General features: G+C 40.5%; 1 protein-coding gene across 1 annotated transcript in view; it reads right to left on the reverse strand.

Annotated features, from left to right (window-relative positions):
• IGF1R (insulin like growth factor 1 receptor) overlaps positions 1-23101 on the reverse strand; it is a 272795-nt gene that overhangs the window by 220302 nt on the left and 29392 nt on the right. The window contains exon 2 of the mRNA XM_050967131.1: positions 17347-17889. Within this exon, the coding sequence (XP_050823088.1) occupies positions 17347-17889 (543 nt within the window). The remainder of the gene's footprint in view (positions 1-17346; positions 17890-23101) is intronic.

The following is a 23101-nucleotide window of genomic DNA, read 5'->3' on the forward strand; positions in this document are numbered from 1 at the left end:
GTAGGGCGAGGTTGTTTGTGTACCATTCTAGTTCAGTTGGCTATCAAATATTTTGCTCCTGGAAGCATCTTCCATTACAGTAGAAGCTGCATGCGCACATGAACATAAGCACAAAGACTAATTTCCAGGTAGTTTTTCAACTGTCTTTTTGGTCAGCTACTAGTCACTAGCTGCAGTTATCTGCATCATCAAGCAAAAGCCGGGCATACAGACCAACTGTGTATCATCATTGTTTCCATCTTCTGGCCAAAACTCTAAATAAAAACACTGAAGTATGCCAGAATGACCTATTTAAACATTATCCAACCCTTCAGGAGTGAAGCATTCTGAACTATTCCTCACCCAGCCTGGATGAGTCCGAAAGCTCTGAACACACAGCAGTTGCAAATAAACCAAACGGCGAAATGATGTACATGTTCTACAATGCAAGTTATAAAACAGACCATCTGCTCCAGTGACTCATGCATATTTTCTATAGGATTGCTATTCTTTTGCATTTTATATTAAAAATAGTGAAAAAAACATGTCAGTACAGACCTTCCATCTGGAACCCTACAGCCCAAAAGTATCACAACAGTTTTTCTTTATATAAAAGCCAGGGCTGGTGTTAGGGGTAGCAAGCTGGGCTGGTGGGTTCCAGATGCAACTAGCCAGAAGATCAAATCTCCTATCCTACACAGCTGGCCATAGCAATCCACATACTTTGAGTTCCACTCTTGAATATTGCAATTCATTATGTCTAGAAATAAAGCCACACTGCCCCTAAAGAACTCCAGCTGCTAACAAAAGGCAGCAGGTCACCAGGAGATGTACTGCCCTCTGTGCTGGCTCCCCACTGTACACACAGTACAGTTCAAGGTCTCTGACCTGATATTTAACCCCTCCATGGTACCATCCCGGAGAGATCCATGACCCTTACCTCCCATGAAAGCTACACTCTCAACATTAGGACTGTGTTGAAGGAGCAGTGATGGGGGCTACACATTTATTAGATGCCTGTTAGGCAGAGGCCAAGATGAAAGATGGAGCTCCTGAAAAGGATTCAGAGCGAGAATCTTGTAGAAATCCAAGCTCCCTCCTTCTCCTCCTAGCAGCAAGATGGATATGAGGAAGGCACAAGTAGCTGCCCCAGACATGCTCAAAGAAGACCCCCCCCCCCATTTTACTTTAGTCTTTAACAAGTGTCTCGTAAATTCTCCAAACTCTGCTTAAGGCTTCTATGTTTAAACCGGCATAGCACACATGGTTTCTAGAATCTCCGGGAGCTTAGAAGAATAAATTATGAGGATGACACTACAAAATGGCAGTGGCTACTATCCAGGCCCTTACTCATGATGTATTCTGAATGCAGAAGGGCACTAGCACACAGGTCAGGCTGACTAATCCATTAGTGCAGCATTCGAAGCCAAAATTTTTGATGCTCCAATGAACTGTTTACTGAAGTACACTTCCAGTAAACAAATAGCTTCTCTTGAAAAATTTGCACAAAGTCCCACACCACTTATGGTAACTAGTAAGTCAAGGGTTGTCTCACAATGTTTTTTCCTAGGCCAGTTTGAGTTGTAAATATATTCAGCAGGTAGGTTTGAAACACACAGACACAGATTGAAATACACAGATACTGAACCCAGGATATCAGATCTGCCCTAGTGATACCTTACCAGAAGCCCAAAGCTCATAAGACAATGAAGCAGGTTGAAACTGCTCTTTAATACTGAGCCACAGCACATGCAGACTACCGTTCCCATCATGCAATGCTCCATATAGATTCAGGCAACCTTGCACTGAAATGAAGATAGAGAACTATACCCTGAGACCTGTAGTCTCCACAAACTTCACTGGCCCTGCAAGCAGCATGCCAGGCATCTCTGTGCCAAACGGTTTCATTGCCTTTCCCAGCCTGCTGAGAATACTTATTTGTTAAGACAAAGGAGGGAGGGAGAAATCCTAGCCCTGAAAAAAAGATTTAAGAGACCAATTTTCTACTGGGATGATCACCTGTTTCAAAAAACACTATGTTAAAGCACACCTGGGAACCCTTCATGCATACCAGCAGGGTCCACATGAACCAACAAGTTAATGCTCGTTAGCAATCACACCCTGGTAGAGTGCATTACCCCAACACGTAGACAAGCTCTCAGGGTAACAACTACGTGTTCACTTGCCCATAGATTCTGATTCTGCCACCCGATTCTTCTCCAGCTCTTACAAGAACTGAATCATCTTCTCCATATACAGACTCTTACCTATATGCCTTTACTCTGATTTGGAGAAAAACTCCAGGAATTGAAGGGAGTCCACGCCCTCTTTGTCCTCTGTTGGAGGTATCAAAAGCATCACTTGAAGCTATATGTGGTGGACAAAGTCAAGGTGGACACCTGTCAATAGGAAACTGGACAGAGATCTGCAAGCTCATTGTACACAGTGCACCAAAGAGAGACCCAGTACTTACCAGCCAGAATTCAGCGACAAACCCTGAATTCCTGTCAAATCCTACAATACACTTGAGAGTTCCACAAACTAGAATTTCAGCAGACAGCACTGCATATATCTGGCTACAAGTCATGACTTTTCCATACTGTGAGTTAACAGGTGAAGTAGGGAGCTTGTAACTCGCCACTTTCAATCCCTTAAAGGGGAAAGCTATCCCAAAATAAAGGATACCACCAGCACCACCTCTGATGACAGAGTAACTCCTCAGTAATCAATATATAGCATGTATGAGATAGGAGAGTAGCATTAAGACAGATTTTTGAAAGGGGAGGAGAGGAAGATTCGTTGAACAGTTGGCTTTATTTTGAATAAAGCTACTCGATTTTCTTTTTAACCCTACAAATCAAACCATCTTTGGAGCATTTCCAAGTTACGTAAATCTTTCAGCTTACTGCACATTTAAGGAGCGTGGCTACGACAGAGTTTTGGAGAAATGAGTCTGATGAGCTCTCAACTCTCCCACACATGGATAAACACCTGGGAACTAGAAAGCTATCAGAGATAACTCTTCAGATTGACATGCCAATGGCCTTTAAGTGATTTGAAAAAAGCAAGGGGAAAAAAATTCTTTTTAAACTTTGTGACTGCCACCAAAACAATTTCAAACCACAGGACAAGGAACTGTTTTTTCTTTTTTTGTACCTCAACACCCTCTCACCACACCCGTATCCTGACCTATTTGAACTATACTTAAAAGCTCAATCTGAGTGCTCAGTGATACATAACTTCCATTTTAGTGAAACAATCCATCTGCTCCATGTGACTCAGAGCCTGCTTTAAGAATGCAATACTGTTTAGGCCAACGGTTGCACCGCACAAAGTGTTTTGTTCACATGCATTCCTTTGGGATGACAGAGCCTATCCACGGGGCCTGTAACGGTTGGGGCCTGTGGTTTTTTTCCCCCTCATCCGCTCAATGCTGCAGTGACTAAGCTGACAAAAATTCCTAGCCAATTATAAACCCACTTAAAGAGACAGGCAATACCCCTGCAAACTTCTCCTGCCATCCTATACAAGAAGTTTCTATACACAGAAAAACATCTCCTCTTAAGATTGGCACTTATATAAAAGGGGTTTTCTGCACACTCAACACTTCAACATGCTTATTAAGCTTCATTTCCCAAAACCATAACCTTTAGTCATTTTAAATTTTATGTCTGGTCACTCAGCGGGTGGGAGGTGAGGAGAACAGGCAGTTTCTCATCTCAGTTACACCCGTGAAAATCTGGAGTAAGTCCCAAGTGGAAGGTAAATTAGAGGAATCTTGGAGAGTGACAGAGTGCAATAGCGATAAGAGCAATTAATAAGAAGGGAAACATCTAAGTCTGCCCTTGAAAGACTCTGTGAACTGTATATTCTACATTAAGAAAAAACTGGAAAGGTCATTTTGCTTGGACACAAGATGAAGATTTGCTCAACTTCGTGAGAAGACGACAATGCCAGCTGAGCCACCTGAAAGTGTGTGCTGAACTCTAAGTGTAGACAAAGCAAACTACTAAGAAGTCTCCTGAATGACAAACAGATTTTTACAAAGGTTCAAAGACTCGTAATATTCCAAATTTTAAAAAGTACAAAACTCTTGATTAACAATCATAAAGCCATGTTCCTGGATGCCCCATAATTACTTTGTCAAGGGCTATACAAACCTAGTTAATAATTAGTCAGGGGCAGGCAAAATTAAGCTTTGGGGGCGGTAACTATAAGTTCACTCTGCCCAAGAAGAACACACAGCCACCCCACATGCTTATAGCCTCAAAGTGGGCAAACTATTTGCTGATTAATTTTTAGAGCCCCTTTGATAAAGCTCGTAAATTTTTTCTAAACACTTTGAAAACTAAAAGGGGAGTGGAAAAAAATATTTTTACTATTGCACTGGGTTCTGAATTTGCTTCAATATTACATGCAACCTCAACAACCTGTGTTAATGGACTATCACCAGAACATCTAAGTTAATTCTCAGAGCCCTACAAAGACGTACTAAGGGTATGTTACTATTAGATGGAAGAAAGGTTACACAAAGGTTGTTGCTCACTACATGAAAAAAGTTAATGAAAATGCAGAAGGCCAAGGACAACTCATGCCTACATAACTGTATGTGGAGGGAAGTGAAAAAGGAAAGTAATCCCAGTTATTCAAGTCCCAGAAACCTTACATTCTATCCAAGCCTTAATAATAATAATAATAATAATAAAAAATGGATAAATTATTACTTTTATCTGAGTGTCACAAATGTTTTTAAGAGAATCACAGAAAATTCTAAGCCGGAGCTGTGTCTGTGCTCTCCATGCGACATTTGCAAAACACAGCTTTCCTCTGGTATTACACTTGACATTTCCCTGACATTTTCCCTGTAACCCCGTTGGCCATTCCTCATTCCCAGTTCTTTTGCAAATTTACCATAAAATTAAAGACTTACACTGTATGTTGCTAGAATTGAATATTGCACTAGAAAGCTATTATCAAACACTGGTCTGATATATGTCAGTGAAGCCTGAAGTCCACATTAGACCGATTAAATACCTATATACTTGAATATCTAACCTTCAGCTAATTCCACAGACTTGACATCGCACTGAGCTACACAAGAGGTAAGAAACCTCTCCAAACACTTGATGTATCCTCCTCAAGCTCTTCTAGCATGAAAGCAAGCTCTCGAGAACAAGAAGTCAACAAGTACCACAAGTAAAACCAAGCATTAAATTTCTGGAAAATAACCAGGGCTAGTCAGTTTCACATTATCAAGTAGATTTCTGAAGCCTGAAGCACCAACCACTTAAATCTTTTCAGAAACATTTTGGGAGTGTCGTAAAGTTCAAAAACATTTGATTTATGTATTAAACTTTGAAAGACAGATTGGCAGCATTTCTAATTATTTATGTGGTGTCCTTTTTGGTGTGTTTGTTTTATTCCTCAATAATCCTTTTATATTATCTGGTAAAAAACACAGACACGGACTTTGTTGCCCTTTCATCAGCAAATGTCAGCAGAATATGTACTAGGAATTAAAATATGTACAACCGTAAAATTGAGGATGAAAACGTGCCACAAAAACATCTGAAGTTTCCGATTATATTTTTATAGTTGCTTTTTGGAGAAGGGTGGTGGTTTGGTGTGGGAGATGATCAGAGTAAATTTGTGTTCCAGTGGCAATAAAAACACATATATAAAGATTTCCTGAGGAAAAGGCCTGAAATAATGAAGCAGACATAATATTGATCTGGAGGTTCCTGCTGTGAAACGGCTAGCCCGCTGGGACCAGGCTTCTATCACAGCGTGTTCTTTTTCACTACGTGTACAACCTGCTTTCACGTAAAGCAAGGAAAATCCCATTTACACTTTCCAGCCAGAGAATGTTTGTTGCAAGGTAAATTAACTGTAGAGCTGTCAATCTCAATTCTTCCTAATCAGAACTGTAATTTTTATACCTCTCCAGATGCCAGAGTCTACACTTCTACCACTGGGAACAAAACAGGCAAATACATTTAGCAGTAATAATTATAATTTGCACTGCACTACTTTCACTCAAACCAGGGTTTTTGCATTACTGTTCATATACTGTGTACTGTATTAATCCTTTCCTCCAAAAAAAAGGGGGGGGGCCAGGAAAGGGGGGTCATTCTAGTTTAAAAAGAGGATACCGAAAGGCATAACAGGGACTAAACTAACAGTGAAAACTTTTGCGTTCCATTCCCAGATCTTTCACCCACTTGCCTATGTGGCCTCGGAGAAGTGACTTAACCTCTTTGTGCCTCAGTAGATCTACCCATAAGATGAGGATACGTAATCTGCCAGTATAGTGCAGCCTTTGGAGATTTTTTATTTTAAAAGGAACAGAATAAACTACATTTCTTAGATGGGGTTGATTTATTTCTTAACTCTGGTTTCTTCACTTTGCAGTTTTTATCTTTTATGCCAACAAAACGGCCGATGGTTCAAATTAAAAAATGCATTTCTACTAAATTGTATACCTTTGTCACACACTAACCTCCCCTGAAAAGCACTATTAATTATCCCACGGACTAGAAATTTCAGAGCATGAAACTAACAAAACAACAGTCTTCTCTAAAACACTGCAATTATCCCTGTGCCAAAACAAACTCGCAAGCCAAGAAGGACCTTGCACTGCCCACCGCTCACCACGCGATACAAGCAACATTTCTGGGAAGTTACAATACTCTTATCAGGTTATGACATCTTGTTACAGCACAAAGAAAAATAGTAAATACAAGTTTGTTTAATTTTACCCATTTTCTCAGACTATAAATCACCACTACAGTAATTAACTACAGACTGGCCTGAACAGTTCAGCAGCCATTTCAACCTACTAATTAAATATGCTCTCACAGACTTATAATAAAAATTCTGGGAAACCTTTGGCTAACGAGCAATGCTTTTCAGGACGGGGGGGGGGGGGGGGGGAAGGGAAAAGAAAATTCATTCAGAATAGTTTAATCAACAACAAATGCTAACGAAATGCCTAAACACACAGTTCCTTTCGGTTCAGATTTTGCAAGTCTTCCCCTATTTACTCAAAAAGTGACCCTGTTGCAGGGACACACCAACAGGGCCTTTTTGAAATTGGTTTTCTACCATCCTGCTCATCCATTTAATAAGAGGGTATATCTATGAGAAAGTCAGCATCCCAATCAATACAGAGTCCAGGTCCTCTGTAAAGGGTGGTTATTTTCAGGTTCAGAAAACAATCCTAATAAGGCAGGATTCAAGCTGCATGTGCTAGATTTACAAATTACTTCAAATTGAATTTTCTTGTTAAAAACCAAGGGTTTTTAAACATGTTTTGCTGTTGCTGACATGGCTTTTTTCCACTGCATTTCAGGGTCCCTAAAATGCAAAAAAAAAAAAAAAATTAAAAGAAAAAACACATGCAGTTGCCATTTATAATAAATCCAAATAATCTGATTCAGCATCTCCAGCTCCAAACAGTCCTTCCCTCTCTGTTCATGGCTGCACACTTCAAACATTCAATATTTCTAGAGGACAAAACACACACTGAATAGAAATGAAAGAGACACAGGAGATCCAGGCACCTGGTTCACGCCACCCACCCTACTGAATCCGTAGAGCTGGATCCCCAGTTGGTGTCAACTGGTGACATGCCCTTGAACCCCAGGAAGCTATGTTGAGTGGCACCAGCAGACTAGTAGGTCCTTCAAGAGTAGGGTGACCAGAGGTCCCATTTTTAAAAGGGACAGTCCCCTTTTTTGGGACGACTTCTTATATAGGCACCTATTACCCACGCCCCTCCCCCACACCCCGCATCCCGTTTTTACACAGTTGCCATCTGGTAACCCTACTCAAGATTGTTTAAATCTTTTGGGCTCTGCGTAAATAAGAGCAGATTCCAAACATTTTTTAAAATACATCATATTATTTTCTTTGCATGTTTAGTGATTTTAATAGAAGTGATCTCCAGGCCACTTTTCCCTTTCCCCCACCAACACAGTCAGGCTGATACAAAAAGGTCCATTTTCATTAAAAATATTTTGTACTCAGCAGCCATCTGCTTAGCCATCAGCTTCACATGCCTCAACTGTTGCCTTCTTTACTTTCAACAGCATTCAATCTCACACACACCAGGGCAGGAAGTTTTCCATGTTTGTCTTGTGCAGCATTGTAGAGACACTGATACGCCTATATAAACATTTTTTTTTCATATCAAGTCACTCTTCTACACCCAACTATATTACCACACAAGAAGAATTCTGGAGACAGCATATGCCCAAGTGAAGTCAGTAGATCTGCACTTGCTTATGCCAATGGCAAAGTTAGCATCAAGGTCTCATTTACCATGCAAACTTCAACAGACGCGCTGCAATGTCATTTGCAGAGGCACAGTTCCTTTTTTGTTTTATAATTGTAAACAGTACATCCCTCTCACTTACCTACCATAATTTACTCTCTTACAAGGTCTTCCATAGCAGTCTAGACACTCAGCTTTCATGTCCTCCCATTCCTCCTAGACAGCACACGGGCTGGTTTTCAGCTAAACCATTTCCCTTTAAGGACAGGTGAAACTCGCCAACTGATAATAAAGAAAGGCTAGAAAAAGCAAGCTCAAGCATGAATTGTTTGTGACAGCTAAACCCAAAGTTCCCCAAACCTGCCCTCCTCCCATCCTATTTGTTTTATCAGTGAGGGAGCATCTAAGGTTGAATTGTTGAGTCTTAACAATGGAGCACACCAAATATTTATGGGCTAAATTCTGCCCAAGGAGGCATGGGCACAACTCCTCCTACTGGTTTCAATGGGAATTCCACATACTTACGAGAGGGAAAAATTTAGCCAGAAGTTAGCAAAAGCAGCTCTCTACATGCAAGGAGTTCTGCAAAACCACAGGAAGGATCATGTATTACCGGCATAACCCTGCGATGGAAGGGCACAATCATTCACCACCTCCCTTCAAGAGGTTCTGCCATTGCAAGCTGAGATGTATAATGCCTGAACCGGTCTCTAATGATTTTTGGTACTTCTATCCCTTTGCACAGGAAAACTTTCCTGCTTGATTTTTTTTTTTTTTTTTTTTTTTATAATATATATCTTAAATGTACTAGTTGAATTTGTTCAGCAAGCCACACACAGGGAGGAGACAGTGACTGGGACACACTAACCTTCCAAGTGGCTTAAAGAGTTGCATATTTTCAGTTTATGCAAATACATAAAGGCCAAGCAGTTGAGACTATGGACCTCCATGTGGACTCCTCAACTGAAGGAGCATTAAGCCAAAACATAAGGATTTTTTTTTGACAGATCTTAAACTGGAGTGCCTTGAGATTGAAAGTTGAGAGAGAACTGGTTAATTCACAACGCTGGATTCCTGGGCTAGTATGCAGCTATCAAGATTATTCAGGAGAACTGGAGTTTTGCAATTCATGATTCTCCAAGATTCAGTATTTCTTGGGCTTACCAGCAGACTAGAATGGCCACCTGATAAAACTTCCATACATTTAAGGTGCATGTGAAACTGCTGTTAATCTATGTTAGTATGAGTTTTAGGTAACTAGACAGATGGAAATCAAAAGGAGACCTGCCAAAAAACTCAGGTCACGTGTGCAGACTATCTGCATTGAGTTTGTTATTCACTGTGCTGGAGTTCAAAGTTTCGGTCATTTCTGCTATAAGCAAGGGCCTTGGTGACAAGATGTGCGGCTGCTCCCAATATATGTCTCATCTCACATGGTGGTAAAAAGCCCATATGTTAGCCTGGATACTTCAGAAGATGAAACCTGTCAGAGGGCATGAACGGAAATGAGCGAACAGAATAAAGGCCAGGAACAAAGCCTTGTGCACTACGGAGTACCAGTGCTATGTTGCTGCTTCTCTGCAGGGTTGCTGCGTGAGCTAGGGCAAGTCATGAACACCCAGAGTCTCCGTTCTCAGGGTAAAATTGGACTGAGACAGACAATCTACTTCTCAGGGGTGCCAGGAGGCTAAATTAATTAGTGCTCATAAAGCACATTGAGATCCACCAGTGAAAGACACTATAGAAGTGAAATGCATGATCACAAGGGGTCTGCTAGAAAGCTATCAGCTGCTGTTTCACCAGGAAACACAAATTCAGCTAGTTGAAAAAAGGCGGGAAGACTCCATCCACCTATTCATAGGATCTCTGCTGCAAAAGGTAAGGTGAAGAAAGCACGGCTTTCTACTGAAATCTCTCTTCCCCCATTGACAGAGTACTGCATGCTTTATTGTTCTTCTGAGCCATGGAAGAAACAGATAGCAGATTCTCTAAGTTGATACGATATATTGAGCTCTCTGGTGCTGTTTACCAGGGCCAGGCATTCTCTCGCTGAACTGTTTAATGAAGCAAGTGTAGCAGGAAGTTTCTGTAACACTTGGAAGTGTCTCAAATTAAGCAAGAGCTGCTGCATTAGAAAAGCAATGTCTCCTGACAATGCCTGCTTACCTGAGATCCTCTACAGCAGAGGTTAGTGGCAGGAGCCAAGTTCTGGATCTCCTGAGGCCTTTTAACACCTTATCCACCTTGACAGTTGGTGACAAAATGCCATGACTTGGCAGGGGGTGAGGAATTATGAGTCATTTCAAATGGTGTTACAAAGGCAAGCTTTGTCCCGGCTGATTCATATGTCAATCCCATATACTCACTGCTGTCTACAGCGATCATGCAAAGAAAAAAAAAATCTTTAGAACAAAGAACGTGCTCATAAGACATTGCCCCAAGTGCTTTTACCTCTGCACTTTGGAAGAAGGAATCAGGTGAGAAGGATGCCAACTGCCTCCATATCCTCACCTAGACACCTTCTGCTTCTGATAGTTTTCTGCCAAAAGTCCAATGCTAGAGCCCTTTAGACACACAAGGAATCCTGTCTTTGAGAGGCCCAGGGCTCACCATCAAGGGTTTTTTCCCCCTGCTGGAGACAGAATATAAACCCTTTTACCCAGGGTATTCAGGACAACTGTCCATCTGCAGTTCTGGGCCTAGGAAGAAGTCACCTGAAATTTCAGTCCACGGGTTGCATCTGCTTGATTAAAGGAGATATAATGAACATCTGGACTAGTACAAAAGAGAAACGTCGGTTTGTTTTGAACAAAACAGAATGACTTGAACTGATCTGCGCACTGGAAGGCTTAACAATGCTTAAGCTGCTTTCAGTGTTGGACAAAAATCACAAATGAATGCGGCACTCCCTTGAAAATGTCACCAGTGTGTTTACATGATGCTATCCTTTACCATCACCTGTAAATTTGCCATTGTTGAACTCATCCCTCACAACAGCTGCTGGCAACAATCCAAACACTCCTATTCGGGAAGGCAACACCACTTTCTGTGATTCTGCTGCCAGAAGGACATGTGCATGCGGCACAGCTAGCACCCTTCAGCTCAGACCAAAACTGAGTGCACATAGAGACAACAGTAGGCCAACACTGCAACAGTTTGAGAGCTGTAAAGGGAATGAGCTAGGGCTCCCCTGCGTCAGGGCAGTTAAAAGTAGGAGTGTGCACTAGATAGACCAGCCGGGGGCCTACAGAACAGACAAAGAAGTCACAGAAACTTTGCACTGAAGCTTTTCAAAAAGTTGGATATTTTCTCCAGCTTACATATTATCAAAGTGTCAGTGTTACTCTGCCTCTTTAAAACACAGAACTGCTACCCAGTCTCTCTCCTCCCTCCACCTCCAACATTGTTCTCATGCAAGTTATATCAAAGGAAGCAAAGGCCTGTTCCTTTGTTTGTGAGCAAGAAAGAAGAGGAAACAGAAACTGACTTCTGCTCAATGACATAATTAAACAGAAGCCAGCCTGCTGAAAGAACTAAATGTTCCCACACCACATCTACCCATTGATCTGATATCCTTTAACGGAAGCTCTAAATAAGGACAAAGGTACTTAATACTTGCTCCATACTATACAGCTGGAACCAACATAATAGGGTAAGCAATTAAATGACGGTAAGACTACGTACAGCATTTCCATAGTTCTATCTATCATCATTATGGCATACAATGGGAATGTCAATGTTTGTCATCTTCAGCTACAAAAAGAATTACATAAAAAGAAGAATACAAACTCACCAGAAAGTACTATAGACCTCATGGCTTTATTGGGAGAAAAAAATGCAGTATAAAGACTTGAAGATATTTCAACTCCTAGGCCCAGCTTTTTAAACGGTATTTAGGTGTTCTCCATACATCGCTGGAAGGCTAAGCAACACAGGAGCCAGAGTCTCATTTTTAAAGATGACTGAGGCCCTTCAGAGCTCACTTTTGAAAATGCGTATCAGGCTCCTAAGTCACTTAGGACTTGCAGTGCTGAGTGGTGAAACACCTCAATAGCTTTAAAACCCTGGGCCCGAGTTTCTAGTCTTTTTTACATCCTTGCATAATTCTGTACAGATTTCTCTCCAGATTAGGAGTTCATTGCAGAGTGTCTTCAAACAATCAAGGATAAACAGGAAGCTCCCTTTTAAACAATGAACATGTATACTTCCTTTGTTTTTCCTTCAGAAAGAACAGTGGTTCTCTTTTAGATGGATAGCTGGCAAATTAGAGAGTCCTCTTCCTTGCTGCCCTGCCTTGTTACAATTAACAAAAACAATAAAAATGTTCCAAGTTTCTTGCTCTTTATTAATTATTAGAACTTTGGTTCACACACAAAGCTGTGGCATTTCCTTTTCTGCTCTCCACCCTATGCTATCCTAACCCTAGCATCACTTCTCCCATTTCCACATGAGGACCTGATCTTCAACAATTCTTCTTAGGATTGCTTTCTACTACCTCTTCACTGATTTGATCTCCTTGAGCCGTATGGTGGTATTGTGACAATGTAAATACAGCACCATCTTTTTCAACAGATCTATCTCCGATGTGGATTCAGAGTCAGAACTGCTAACTTCAAGGAAAACACCACCACCTTTTTGTACTGTTTTGTCCTCCGATTTGCACTAAGAAGCTAACACAAGCAAAAGGGAGTGAAACTGAAGAGATGGAGAGCGTCTCACTAAACTGGGTGACTAGGTGACAAAATGGCACATGAAATTCAGTATTGATAAGTGCAAAGTAACGCACATTGGGGAAAAAACAATCCCAACTGTACATACAAAATGATGGGGTCTAATTTAGCTGCTCCCACTCAAGAAAGATCTTGGAGGGACTGTGGATAGCTCCCTGGAAACATCTGCTCAATGTGCAATGCCACTCAAAGAGCTAACAGTGTTAGGAACCATTAGGAAAGGGATAGATAAAAATGAAAATACCAGAATGCCACTACATAACTCCATGGTATGTCCACACCTTGAATATTGCATGCAGTTCTGGTCATCCCATCTCAAAAAAATATACTGCATTGGAAAAGGTACAGAGAAGGGCAACAATAATTATTAGGGGGATGAAACAGCTTCCATGTGAGGAGAGATTAAAGAGCCCAGGACTGTACAACTACGCAAAGAGATGACTAAGGGGGTGGGGCATGACAGAGGTCTATAAAATCATGCATGGATGTGGAAAATGTGAATGAGGAAGTCTTATTTACTCCTTCACATAACACAAGAACTAAGGTCAGCCGATGAAATTAATAGGCAGCTCATTTAAAACAAACCAAAGGAAGGACTTCTTCACACAAGGGACAATCAAGCTGTGGAATTTGTTGCCATGGGACATTGTGAATGCCAAAAGTTTAACAGGGGCTCAAAAAGAATTTAAGTTCCTAGAGAATAGGTCCATCAGTGGCTATTAGCCAAGATGGTCAGGGATGAAACTGCATTCTCTAAGAGTCCCTAAACCTCTGACTGCCTGAAGCTGGGACTGATAACAGGGATAGACCACTCAAAATTGCCCTGTTTTGTTCATTCCCTCTTAAGTATCTGGCACCAGCTACCACTGGAAAACATGATACTGGGCTAGATGGAGCATTGGTCTGACCAAGTACGGCTGTTCTTACATTCTTATGAAAAAGGTTTAAAAAACAAAACAAAACAAAAACACATTCCAAAGCCAGCAAAGGCAATGAGGTTGCACAGGAATCAGGAAGGACATAATCTGAAGACAATTAAGTGGTTTCACAGAAGACGTAAATTTGGCCATACAGAACTATTATTATTGGTGGTAATACCTTAGAAGGAACAAACCAAGCTTGACTTGCTGATTCAGACTGAATTATGTAGACCTAAAAGCTGGGGATTTTTATTTTATTTATTTAAATTAAACTGATTATTTCCTACAAAAATACTGAGAGAAACAGAGCCCTACAATGCTATTTGTAAAGGGTTTTTTTGAGGAGGGGGGAAGGAGTAGAACTGAACGGCAAGATTTCTAAATTTCTTATCTTAGTGGATCTGTCAAAATATTCAAAATCCTGAGGGATTCAGCTTCCCCAGTGGAGAGCCCAGCTGCAATGCTCTATAGGCTTTTCCAACCCTCTTTTGTATAGAAATTTCTCTCACACTCTTGTATTGACCATCATTACTTTAACTCAAGCCAAGATTGCAGGTAAAACTTGGGGACTTCTCCTCCCAGTGATTATTGCTTGCAATTAACTCCTACCGATCAGCTGGGCTCATAGCCTTCTCAAGTTTACAGGATAAACTTAAAAAGCCTACAGTGCAATTGTGGTGATTTGAGTAAACTACGAGCTTGTTTGCCCTATTTGTAGAAGTGCAAAGAGACCAAATTCTGCCGTTTGTTTTTGTCTATGCCTGCTATCAGAAGAGATAAACGGTGCCATAACAGATAAGAACGAGACTGCAAACAGAGACAAGTACAACTTCAATGCAAGCCAGCGTATCAATTCTCTCATTGACTATTTAAAACTTCAAACTATATTACAAACACTGATTTATTAATAGAAAAAAATTCCCTAACATATATTAACTACACTTGGTAGAAGATCATGGAGGGTGGGACGGAAAGGAGACAAACATAACACCAAAAGAGATTCCACTCTGTAGCCTGAGTCCTGTAAACACTTACAGATGTGTATAATTTTACTCACATGAGCAATCCCATTGAACTCACAATGGGACTCATCAAGTTAAGTTAGGCCTACGTCTAAGGGTACACTGCAGATGGAAGCAAGCCTGGGCAGACAGACTTGCGCTAACAAGGGCTTGTAAGATAAGCACAATAAGAATAGCTGTGTGGACACTGGCAGAGTCTGGGCTAGCCACTCGAGCTCAAGCCTACCCAGCTCCGTGGATCCAAGCTCAGTGGCTAGCCCATGCCTCTGCTGGTGCTGCAACAAACACAGCAATTTTTAGCATGGTGGCATAATCCCAGCCAACGTAAGTCTCTCTATCAAGGCTGGGAGGCTTGCTACCAGCTTCAGTGTAGACATGACATACACCATGTGTTTGCAGGATAGTGCCTTTGTTTACCTCCCCTCTAACGGTCCCGCACAGGGTCTTTGTGGGCTTCAAGTAGTTTAAAATGGAATTTTTCTTTGTCCACTATTATGTACAGCAGTAAAATTGACCAACTGGTCCCCAATGTTCCTTCCATTAGCTCAGACTCTCATCTTTTCACTGCCAGTGGAATGCATTCCACGCACAGCACTCCACTTGCAAGGATGATAACAGGGTCCCAAGACTGCTGAAAAAAATGTTTGCAGTTAGTCCATTATGCCATGGGGAGAAGTGTGAAAAGGGGTGGGGGGAGAGCTTACACATACATTTAAAAGGAGGGTGGATTATAGCTCCCCTTTAACAACCGGATTTAAAATACAATCTGAAGTGACCTCCCATTGTTGTTGTCCATTCAGCAGCAGTAACAGCACAGCTGTTTCACTACCAGGTTCCTCTTTCCTTGTGAGTATTGCGAATACAGTATTTCTTGTATGCCTAAGTTCTCCATGACTAATTTTTAATAATAAATTATGTATATAACTGATAATTACATAAAATGAGAGCGCAACCTATTAAATAAATAGGCAGCTGGTTTAAAACAAACCAAAAAAAGGACTTCTTCATACAATGGATATTCAACCTGTGGAATTCGGCATGCTGTAGGATGGAAACTCCCTTATTGGCTGTTACTGAAGATTTTAATCAGCACAACGAGCAACCAGTCAATGTCACTATTGTAATGCTGCAAGTATGGAAACAGACATCACGATACTATAGACCATTTGTGGCTCATCCAGAAGTGGTTCTGTCCATACAGAGCTACAGGGAAAGAGAAGCAACTTATTTTTCCCCTTCCCGGAGGAGTTAGTTAAGATGAGGTTTTGTTTGAAATGTCTGTCTAGTTATACATTACAGACCAAATATCTTTAAAGATAATTATACTAATTATTAATAGTACCGTACCAGCAGTCTTTGACAATAACCATACCCCTCAATAAAAATAAAACTATCAGGAAGAATTCTCTCTTTAAAAAGTAGCTTTTTAAAAATAAGGGCTTATGAAGCCCAGGTTTTCCAACATTCCTATCAAGTGAATTTTACCAACAAGAATAGGTATCCCATATTATTTAACATAGAGAAAATTTAAGACAGTTATGTAAAGTCTTAATAAAGACCTCCAGTGGTGAAACTTATTTATACAGGACTCTAGAGGCTATCAAAATGCAAATTCTGATGGAAAACTTACGGGGTGCTTATGGGGAAAAGCAATGGGGTGCTTTGGTCCTGAGCCACAGCCACCACCTGCAAACTGACTTTTACAAGAAATGAACATTAAGGGTATGGCTACATTTGGAATTTCAAAGCGCTGCCACGGCAGCGCTTTGAAGTGTGAGTGTAGTCAGAGCGGCAGCACTGGGAGAGAGCTCTCCCAGCGCTGCACGTAAACCACATCCTTTACGGGTGTAGCGTGCAGCACTGGGAGCCGTGCTCCCAGTGCTGCCGCCCTGATTACACTGACGCTTTACAGCGCTGTATCTTGCAGCGCTCAGGGGGGTGTTTTTTCCACACCCCTGAGTGTGAAAGTTGCAGCGCTGTGAAGTGTGAGTGTAGCCATGGCCTCAGAGAGATTTGTTATAGAACAGTTCTCATTAAGCAGTGTTTGAGGAATGCACTTGCGCTCAGGAACCCAGCAACACTACTGATTGAACTAGTTATCCTGCCAAAGCCAGCTGCTGCAAAGGAGCTATTCTTGCCTCCAGTTTTATTGACCCACTTATCACCCTTGAATCACGATTTTTCTTTCAAACATGAAAAATTAAATATTCACTATGGACACAACTAAAGAGTTGGCCATGGAGTTACATGAAATACTACTGATTAGAGAAGACACTAACTTCAGTGGTACCCAACAGTACTAAAACAAAGCTTATATGAAAAGGCAGAATTAAATCTTAAAAAAAATTGAGCTATTTATTTTAGAAAGAGCACACACAAAAAAAGTTGCATTTGAATTTGGCAGTCTATTCAACTCTTACTTTTCTGGCAGTGGTTGGTGGTCCAGCAGCGGTAGTTGTACTCATTGTTAATGGAGGTCTTCTCACACAATGGCTTCTCTTCCATCGTCCCTGGACACAAGTCCCCGCACTCCTTTGGAGGTTTATTTCCAACTATGTAGTTGTTGGACACTGCATCTAGTATCAGAGACCAGTCCACCGTGGAGAGGTAACACAGATCAGAGTTTTTCTCGATCCGGATGGCCCCACGGGTGATGTTCCTCAGACTGTAAAGCCCAATTTCTCTGAGGTTAGTCATCTCAAAGATAACCAGGGCATAGTTGTAGAAGAGGTTCCTCCCGCGAATGACTGTGAGGTTGGGAAAGAGATCGCTGAGGCTCTCTAAGCCTGTCACGCGGAACAGCAGCAAGTAGTCGGTGATAACTGTGAGCTTTGGTAAGCGGAAGTTGCGGTAGTCCTCTGCCTTGGAGATCAGCAGAATCTGGAGGTAACCCTCAATTACCGTGCAGTTCTCCAAGCGCTTCAGCTCATGGATATCATTGCGAATGTCATCTGGCCCACAAACTGAAAACACAAGGAAAAAAAAAAGAAATCCTTAATCAACTTAAACAAGTTTTTAAGCTTTAAAACAAAATTAAGGCAAATTAAATTGAAACAGCTCTGACTGAACATTTGGTCTGCCATAAAATTTTAACTCCACAATTAAGCTGTAATTTTAAAATAAGAATAAGCACATAATTTGGGCCTACTATTGAATATGCCGCTTTCATTTTATCTCATTTAACTGATCAATGTTAATACTACATGCAAAAGAAGAGCTCTAGAAGCACACACGCATCTTCTGCAGTGAGTACAAAACTGATGCTTTCTTACCACTGCTGCAAGCAAGCTGGATTTTACCACAGAATAAGAACAGAACGCATAGTGCTTCAATTAATTCAACTAAACAGGTCATAACTTTTCGGGTGATCTTTTCAATGGTGATGGGCTGGAATTTCAATCATATGATTCCCACTGAATTTAATGAGAGGACTAAACCTAAAAAAATTATAAATAGAACTTTAACCCTTAGGTTACTTTTAAAGCGAAGAAGAAAACTAAAGCATTGGAGAACACAGTATATTTGGCTTCAACCCTCTAAATCCACAAACCATTCACAATACCAAAACCTTCTCTACTTTCCCAGGTTCTCAAGCCAACTTGGCCCTCACACCAGAACATAGGAGCTTACAAAAGATCTGTAACATTACAAATATACACAATGCTACTCGGCACTTCCTGTTCTGCAAGCATTAGGAAAAGAAAGTGCTCTGACTTGTTTCTAATTCATGGAGTTCCTGTTTGCATGCACTCCAGTGAACCCAAGTTTCACTAATTCTGGCACAAACCCACAGTGTAGTTCCTGAAGCCCTTAGAAAAACAGGATAAACAACAGACTTATTTACAAGAATACTTATTTGAGTCATAATGAGGAATTTCCCTTGAAAACACTAGATTGAACCCAATGTTTTCTCATGAAGTCAGCTGTCAACAGGACAGGAAAAAAACAAAATATGGGGAAACAGCTTCATAACCAACTTAAGTTGTCCGACTTTTCACATCTGGAGAGAAAATACATACAAAAGGAAAAAGAAACTTAACAGAAGAAGCCCTCTATTATGTCAGTGCCACAATAATCACTCAAAATAGACAGGAAAGATTGTATTAATAAATACAATAATTAACTACATAAGCAGCTCTCTATAAATATAGAACAAAGATGCATGGTCTTCTCTAGGGAACAAGAAACCACCTAAAACCCACAAAGTACAGGGATGAGAGCCCAAGAGTCAGCTGTTCTTGAACTCACTGACAACATTGATCTTTGAGGTATTTGATGGAAGAAATGGAAAAAGGATGCTCTAATACGGACAATACAAATAAGGCATTGTGAGCTAAAGGAAGAGGAGGAAGTTAAACAAACTGCCGTTTTAAGCAAGCTTACCAAGGGATCTAGTTGGATGAGGAGGCTATTTGTCTTGTTTTATACATATTAAACTTAATTATTTTACCACCAACTTTCCCTTAGGCCTGGTCCACACTACGCTGTTAAACCGATTTTAACAGCGTTAAATCGATTTAACGCTGTACCCGTCCACACTACAATGCACTTTAAATTGATTTAAAGGGCTCTTAAAATCGATTTCTGTACTCCTCCTTAACGAGAGGAGTAATTCTAAAATCGATATTAACATATCCATTTAGGGTTAGTGTGGCCGCAAATCGTAGTTATTGGTCGGATAGTTATAGTGATAGCTACCCACAGTGCAACGCTCCAGAAATCGATGCTAGCCTCAGACCATGGACGCACACCGCCGAATTAATGTGCCTAGTGTGGAAGCGTGCAATCGACTTTATAATATCTGTTTAATAAAACCGGTTTAAGTTAGTTCGAAATTATCCTGTAGTGTAGACGTATCCTAGAAGAGAGTTTGGTCTAAACACAAGCAAAGGAGCCAGTAACTCAAATTCTAATACCAATGAAAACTGTCCAGAGCTTCACAAATTTCTTTAGCAACAGAAAGCAGTCCTGTTGTCCCCAAACACCCAGCTAAGACTATTACCGCAAGTTAACAAAGGATCTGAAACATGCTTAAATTGTAGCAGCTTTAACATCCAACAAGGACTTGAAGGTAGCTAACATCCCAAGGGATCAGCTGGAGTTAGTGTACACATTATAGACCAAGAGGAGAAATATAAATTTCATTCTTTTGGAGAGTACAGAAAGATAACAGGAGAGGATAGTCTGGTCAGAAACTGATGCTTCCTGGGCAAAACATCATCTACTATCACTTCTGTACTACCCAGACAGACAAACTGCAAACTGAAGGCTGCAACGATTTTGAGGTGAATTACCATATTGGAGGCATATATAAGCAAGAAACCTTGTTCCGTGAGCCCATAAAAAAAATCTAGTGTACTAGTGAGAGAGATATGAACTTTTGGAGAAGCAGCAAGGCACCTTCTATCTTAGTACACACTACAGTACTGTCTGACTAAAGCAAAACTACTGTCCTGCCGAGCGCAAGTGTCATGGTATTAGCTGACGGAAGGAAAAGGTGGACAAGATGAGGAGCAAAGGTTGATGAAGCTGGCATCACCCACATTCAGAATCCAGACTACAAGAGTTAAAGAAATCCAATCCATAAAACCTATCATAAAAGCTGTAAAGGCCAGGGAGAAATCTGTCAGAGGAATTCTAGGATGTCTGAGCATGGAAACGAATCAAGGTTTCTAGTACTGTATGTGGTTCAGGATTTGCATGAGCGGACAGACTGGCACCTACAATTGCCAGCTTAGAAAGGTCTCTCCAGGCAAACATTAAAATCGTGTGAAATGGAACTGCTATTAGAGCTGTAGAGAATGACCTGGCTTTGGGTCTGATCCTGAATTTCAGTCTTAGAAACTGAAATTCCCCAGTATAAGGGAGGGTTGGGGGAAATTGATCTCAACTGAGTCTTCAATTCTCTGCGCCTTCACAATCCTGCTATACTGGTTTTTAATCATACATCTCAATGATTTGGCTATCATGCTTACTGGTCACTCTTCTACAAGTCTCTCCGCACATCCCTCAGCTCCATTTTTAATCTAGCCCCCTTTTTCCTTTCACTGCGATTCCCGTCTCCGAGATCTGCTCTTCATCTATTTTCTCTGCTTGGTTAAGACCCACCAAGTCTGACAAGCCTCTATCGGAGAGCCCAAACACCAGTTCTCTCCTCCTGAACTTGCGAGGGAAAGCCACAACACTGCACAACAAAAGATCAATAGCATGGTCTTACAATGCAGTTTATGAAACTTCCTTTTAAAAAAATCAAAATAAAATGATAGGGTAGGCCTGATCCCAGAGTTCTGTTCTGACAATATGGGAATACTGTCATAACGTGGACACAGGTTATTCCTTTTCTGGAAAGAGAGACACAAAAAAGAGCAGAAGTACAAAGGCAATGTTTTTCCAACTAAATCAGTTTACTTTTTGTCTCCACCTGCTGACAGGAGAAAGTACCCTACAGTTCCTATTAAGATACAGGAAATTGAGCAGAATTTATTCTTCGTGCAATAAAATTTTAGAAAGCTTGACTGCTCCAAGATCTTCATTTTGTTAAAGAAATAAAATGTGCACTTAAGTTGACCTTTTGTAAGCCAAGTTCCAGAGTGATGGGGTTTAAAAAACAGCTGACTTATAAGAGAAATGACAGCAACTCTTATCTAAAGCCTTATAAGATCTGTACACATGTATATGTTTCGAGACTGGGCTTAAAGAGTCAGTCATTCTTTTTAGTTTTATGTTTGCCCCAGCTTGAAAGTTACTTAATTTTAGATACGTAATGTTTTTATACATCAGTAAAGGATCAAGACTTTCTGGCAACAATATAAACTCGTTTGCCTCCATTATGAAACACCATCTTCCTAATAAGAAAAATGATTAAGTCCAGGAGGTTTCAATGTTAGAGCAATTGCTTACATGTGAACATGCAACTGATGTTTCTTAATGTAAGAACTGGCTTCTTTTAGTTTATCTATTAAGTTATATGTTTTGTAGAACTAATAAGATAATGAAAATCACAGAGCACCAAACATGAAAACAGGGAAAACCCTTTGTTTCATATTACACCTGGCAAATTCTACCTTTCTGGTAAAGGGGAAATGTCTCCAAGTTCATTGGATAAATGAAAAAAAAAGACCTTTTTATTTAAGTCTGGCCACTGTTTTGCTTTGCTGTCTCATTTCTTTTAGAAGTTCACATTGTCCATGAAAGTCAGTTGCTACATAATGCATCATCTTTTCCTCACTTTTGTTCACTGTCCTGAAATGGATTATATGAAAAACAAATTAATCTGAGATCAAAGACTACTACGGTTTCAATCTGGCCATGTTGTGTTTTCTTTGGACCACATTTAGGGACTGTGTGTTTAGATTTACAATATAAACTCGTCTCTCAAATGGACAGAAACACACTACAACGTCCTTTATAAATTTTACATGCAGCAGTGTATGGTTTCCTTATGTGTTCACTACTAAATATTTTTAATTCACCTACAGTAACTATTTCCTCAAATTCAGATCTAAAGTATGCCGCAATGTATGCAACTAATCCACTGTACTGCTGCAAAACAGTTAATATGCATAGCCTGTTAATATTGCTCCATTAAAAATATAGCTATTCCTTTTAGCAGACTAATATAACAACCAGTATAGTTACTGATAAGATGACACATTCATTTCCCTCCAGCTGTTTCCAACTTTCCAAACTTGTCTCCTCTATTGCTGCAATTTATCACACTTATTCTTGACACAGAGGTCAATTCTGAGAAGACAGTTTTTTAACCAAACAGTTAGGGTGATTAACCATGGGAACCACCTACCAAGAGAAGTTTCTCCATCTCTGTGTCTCCAGGTCAAGACTGGGCATCTTTCTGGAAGAGATGCTTTAGCCAAACTCACATTATTGGGCTCAATACAGAGGTAACTATGTGAAATGTAATGGCCTGTGACATACAGGATGTCAGATTAGATGATCTAATGGTCCCTTCTGGCCTTAAAAAAATGTATGAATAAGTTTGATAAAATCCACTTGGTTGTACTGTAAGATATTCAAGCATGAAAGTAAGAGGAGTTTTTCTCCCCCTCAATTATATTTCTGCCTCTTTATGAGGGCTTGGGATGAGAGGGGCCGGAATTAGGTAACTTGTGTCTGCTTATTCACAGAACTTCAAAACTTTTCATGGTCTGAGAACAT

Source organism: Gopherus flavomarginatus, chromosome 9 (genome assembly GCF_025201925.1).
Source record: "Gopherus flavomarginatus isolate rGopFla2 chromosome 9, rGopFla2.mat.asm, whole genome shotgun sequence".
Classification (NCBI taxonomy): domain Eukaryota; kingdom Metazoa; phylum Chordata; order Testudines; family Testudinidae; genus Gopherus; species Gopherus flavomarginatus.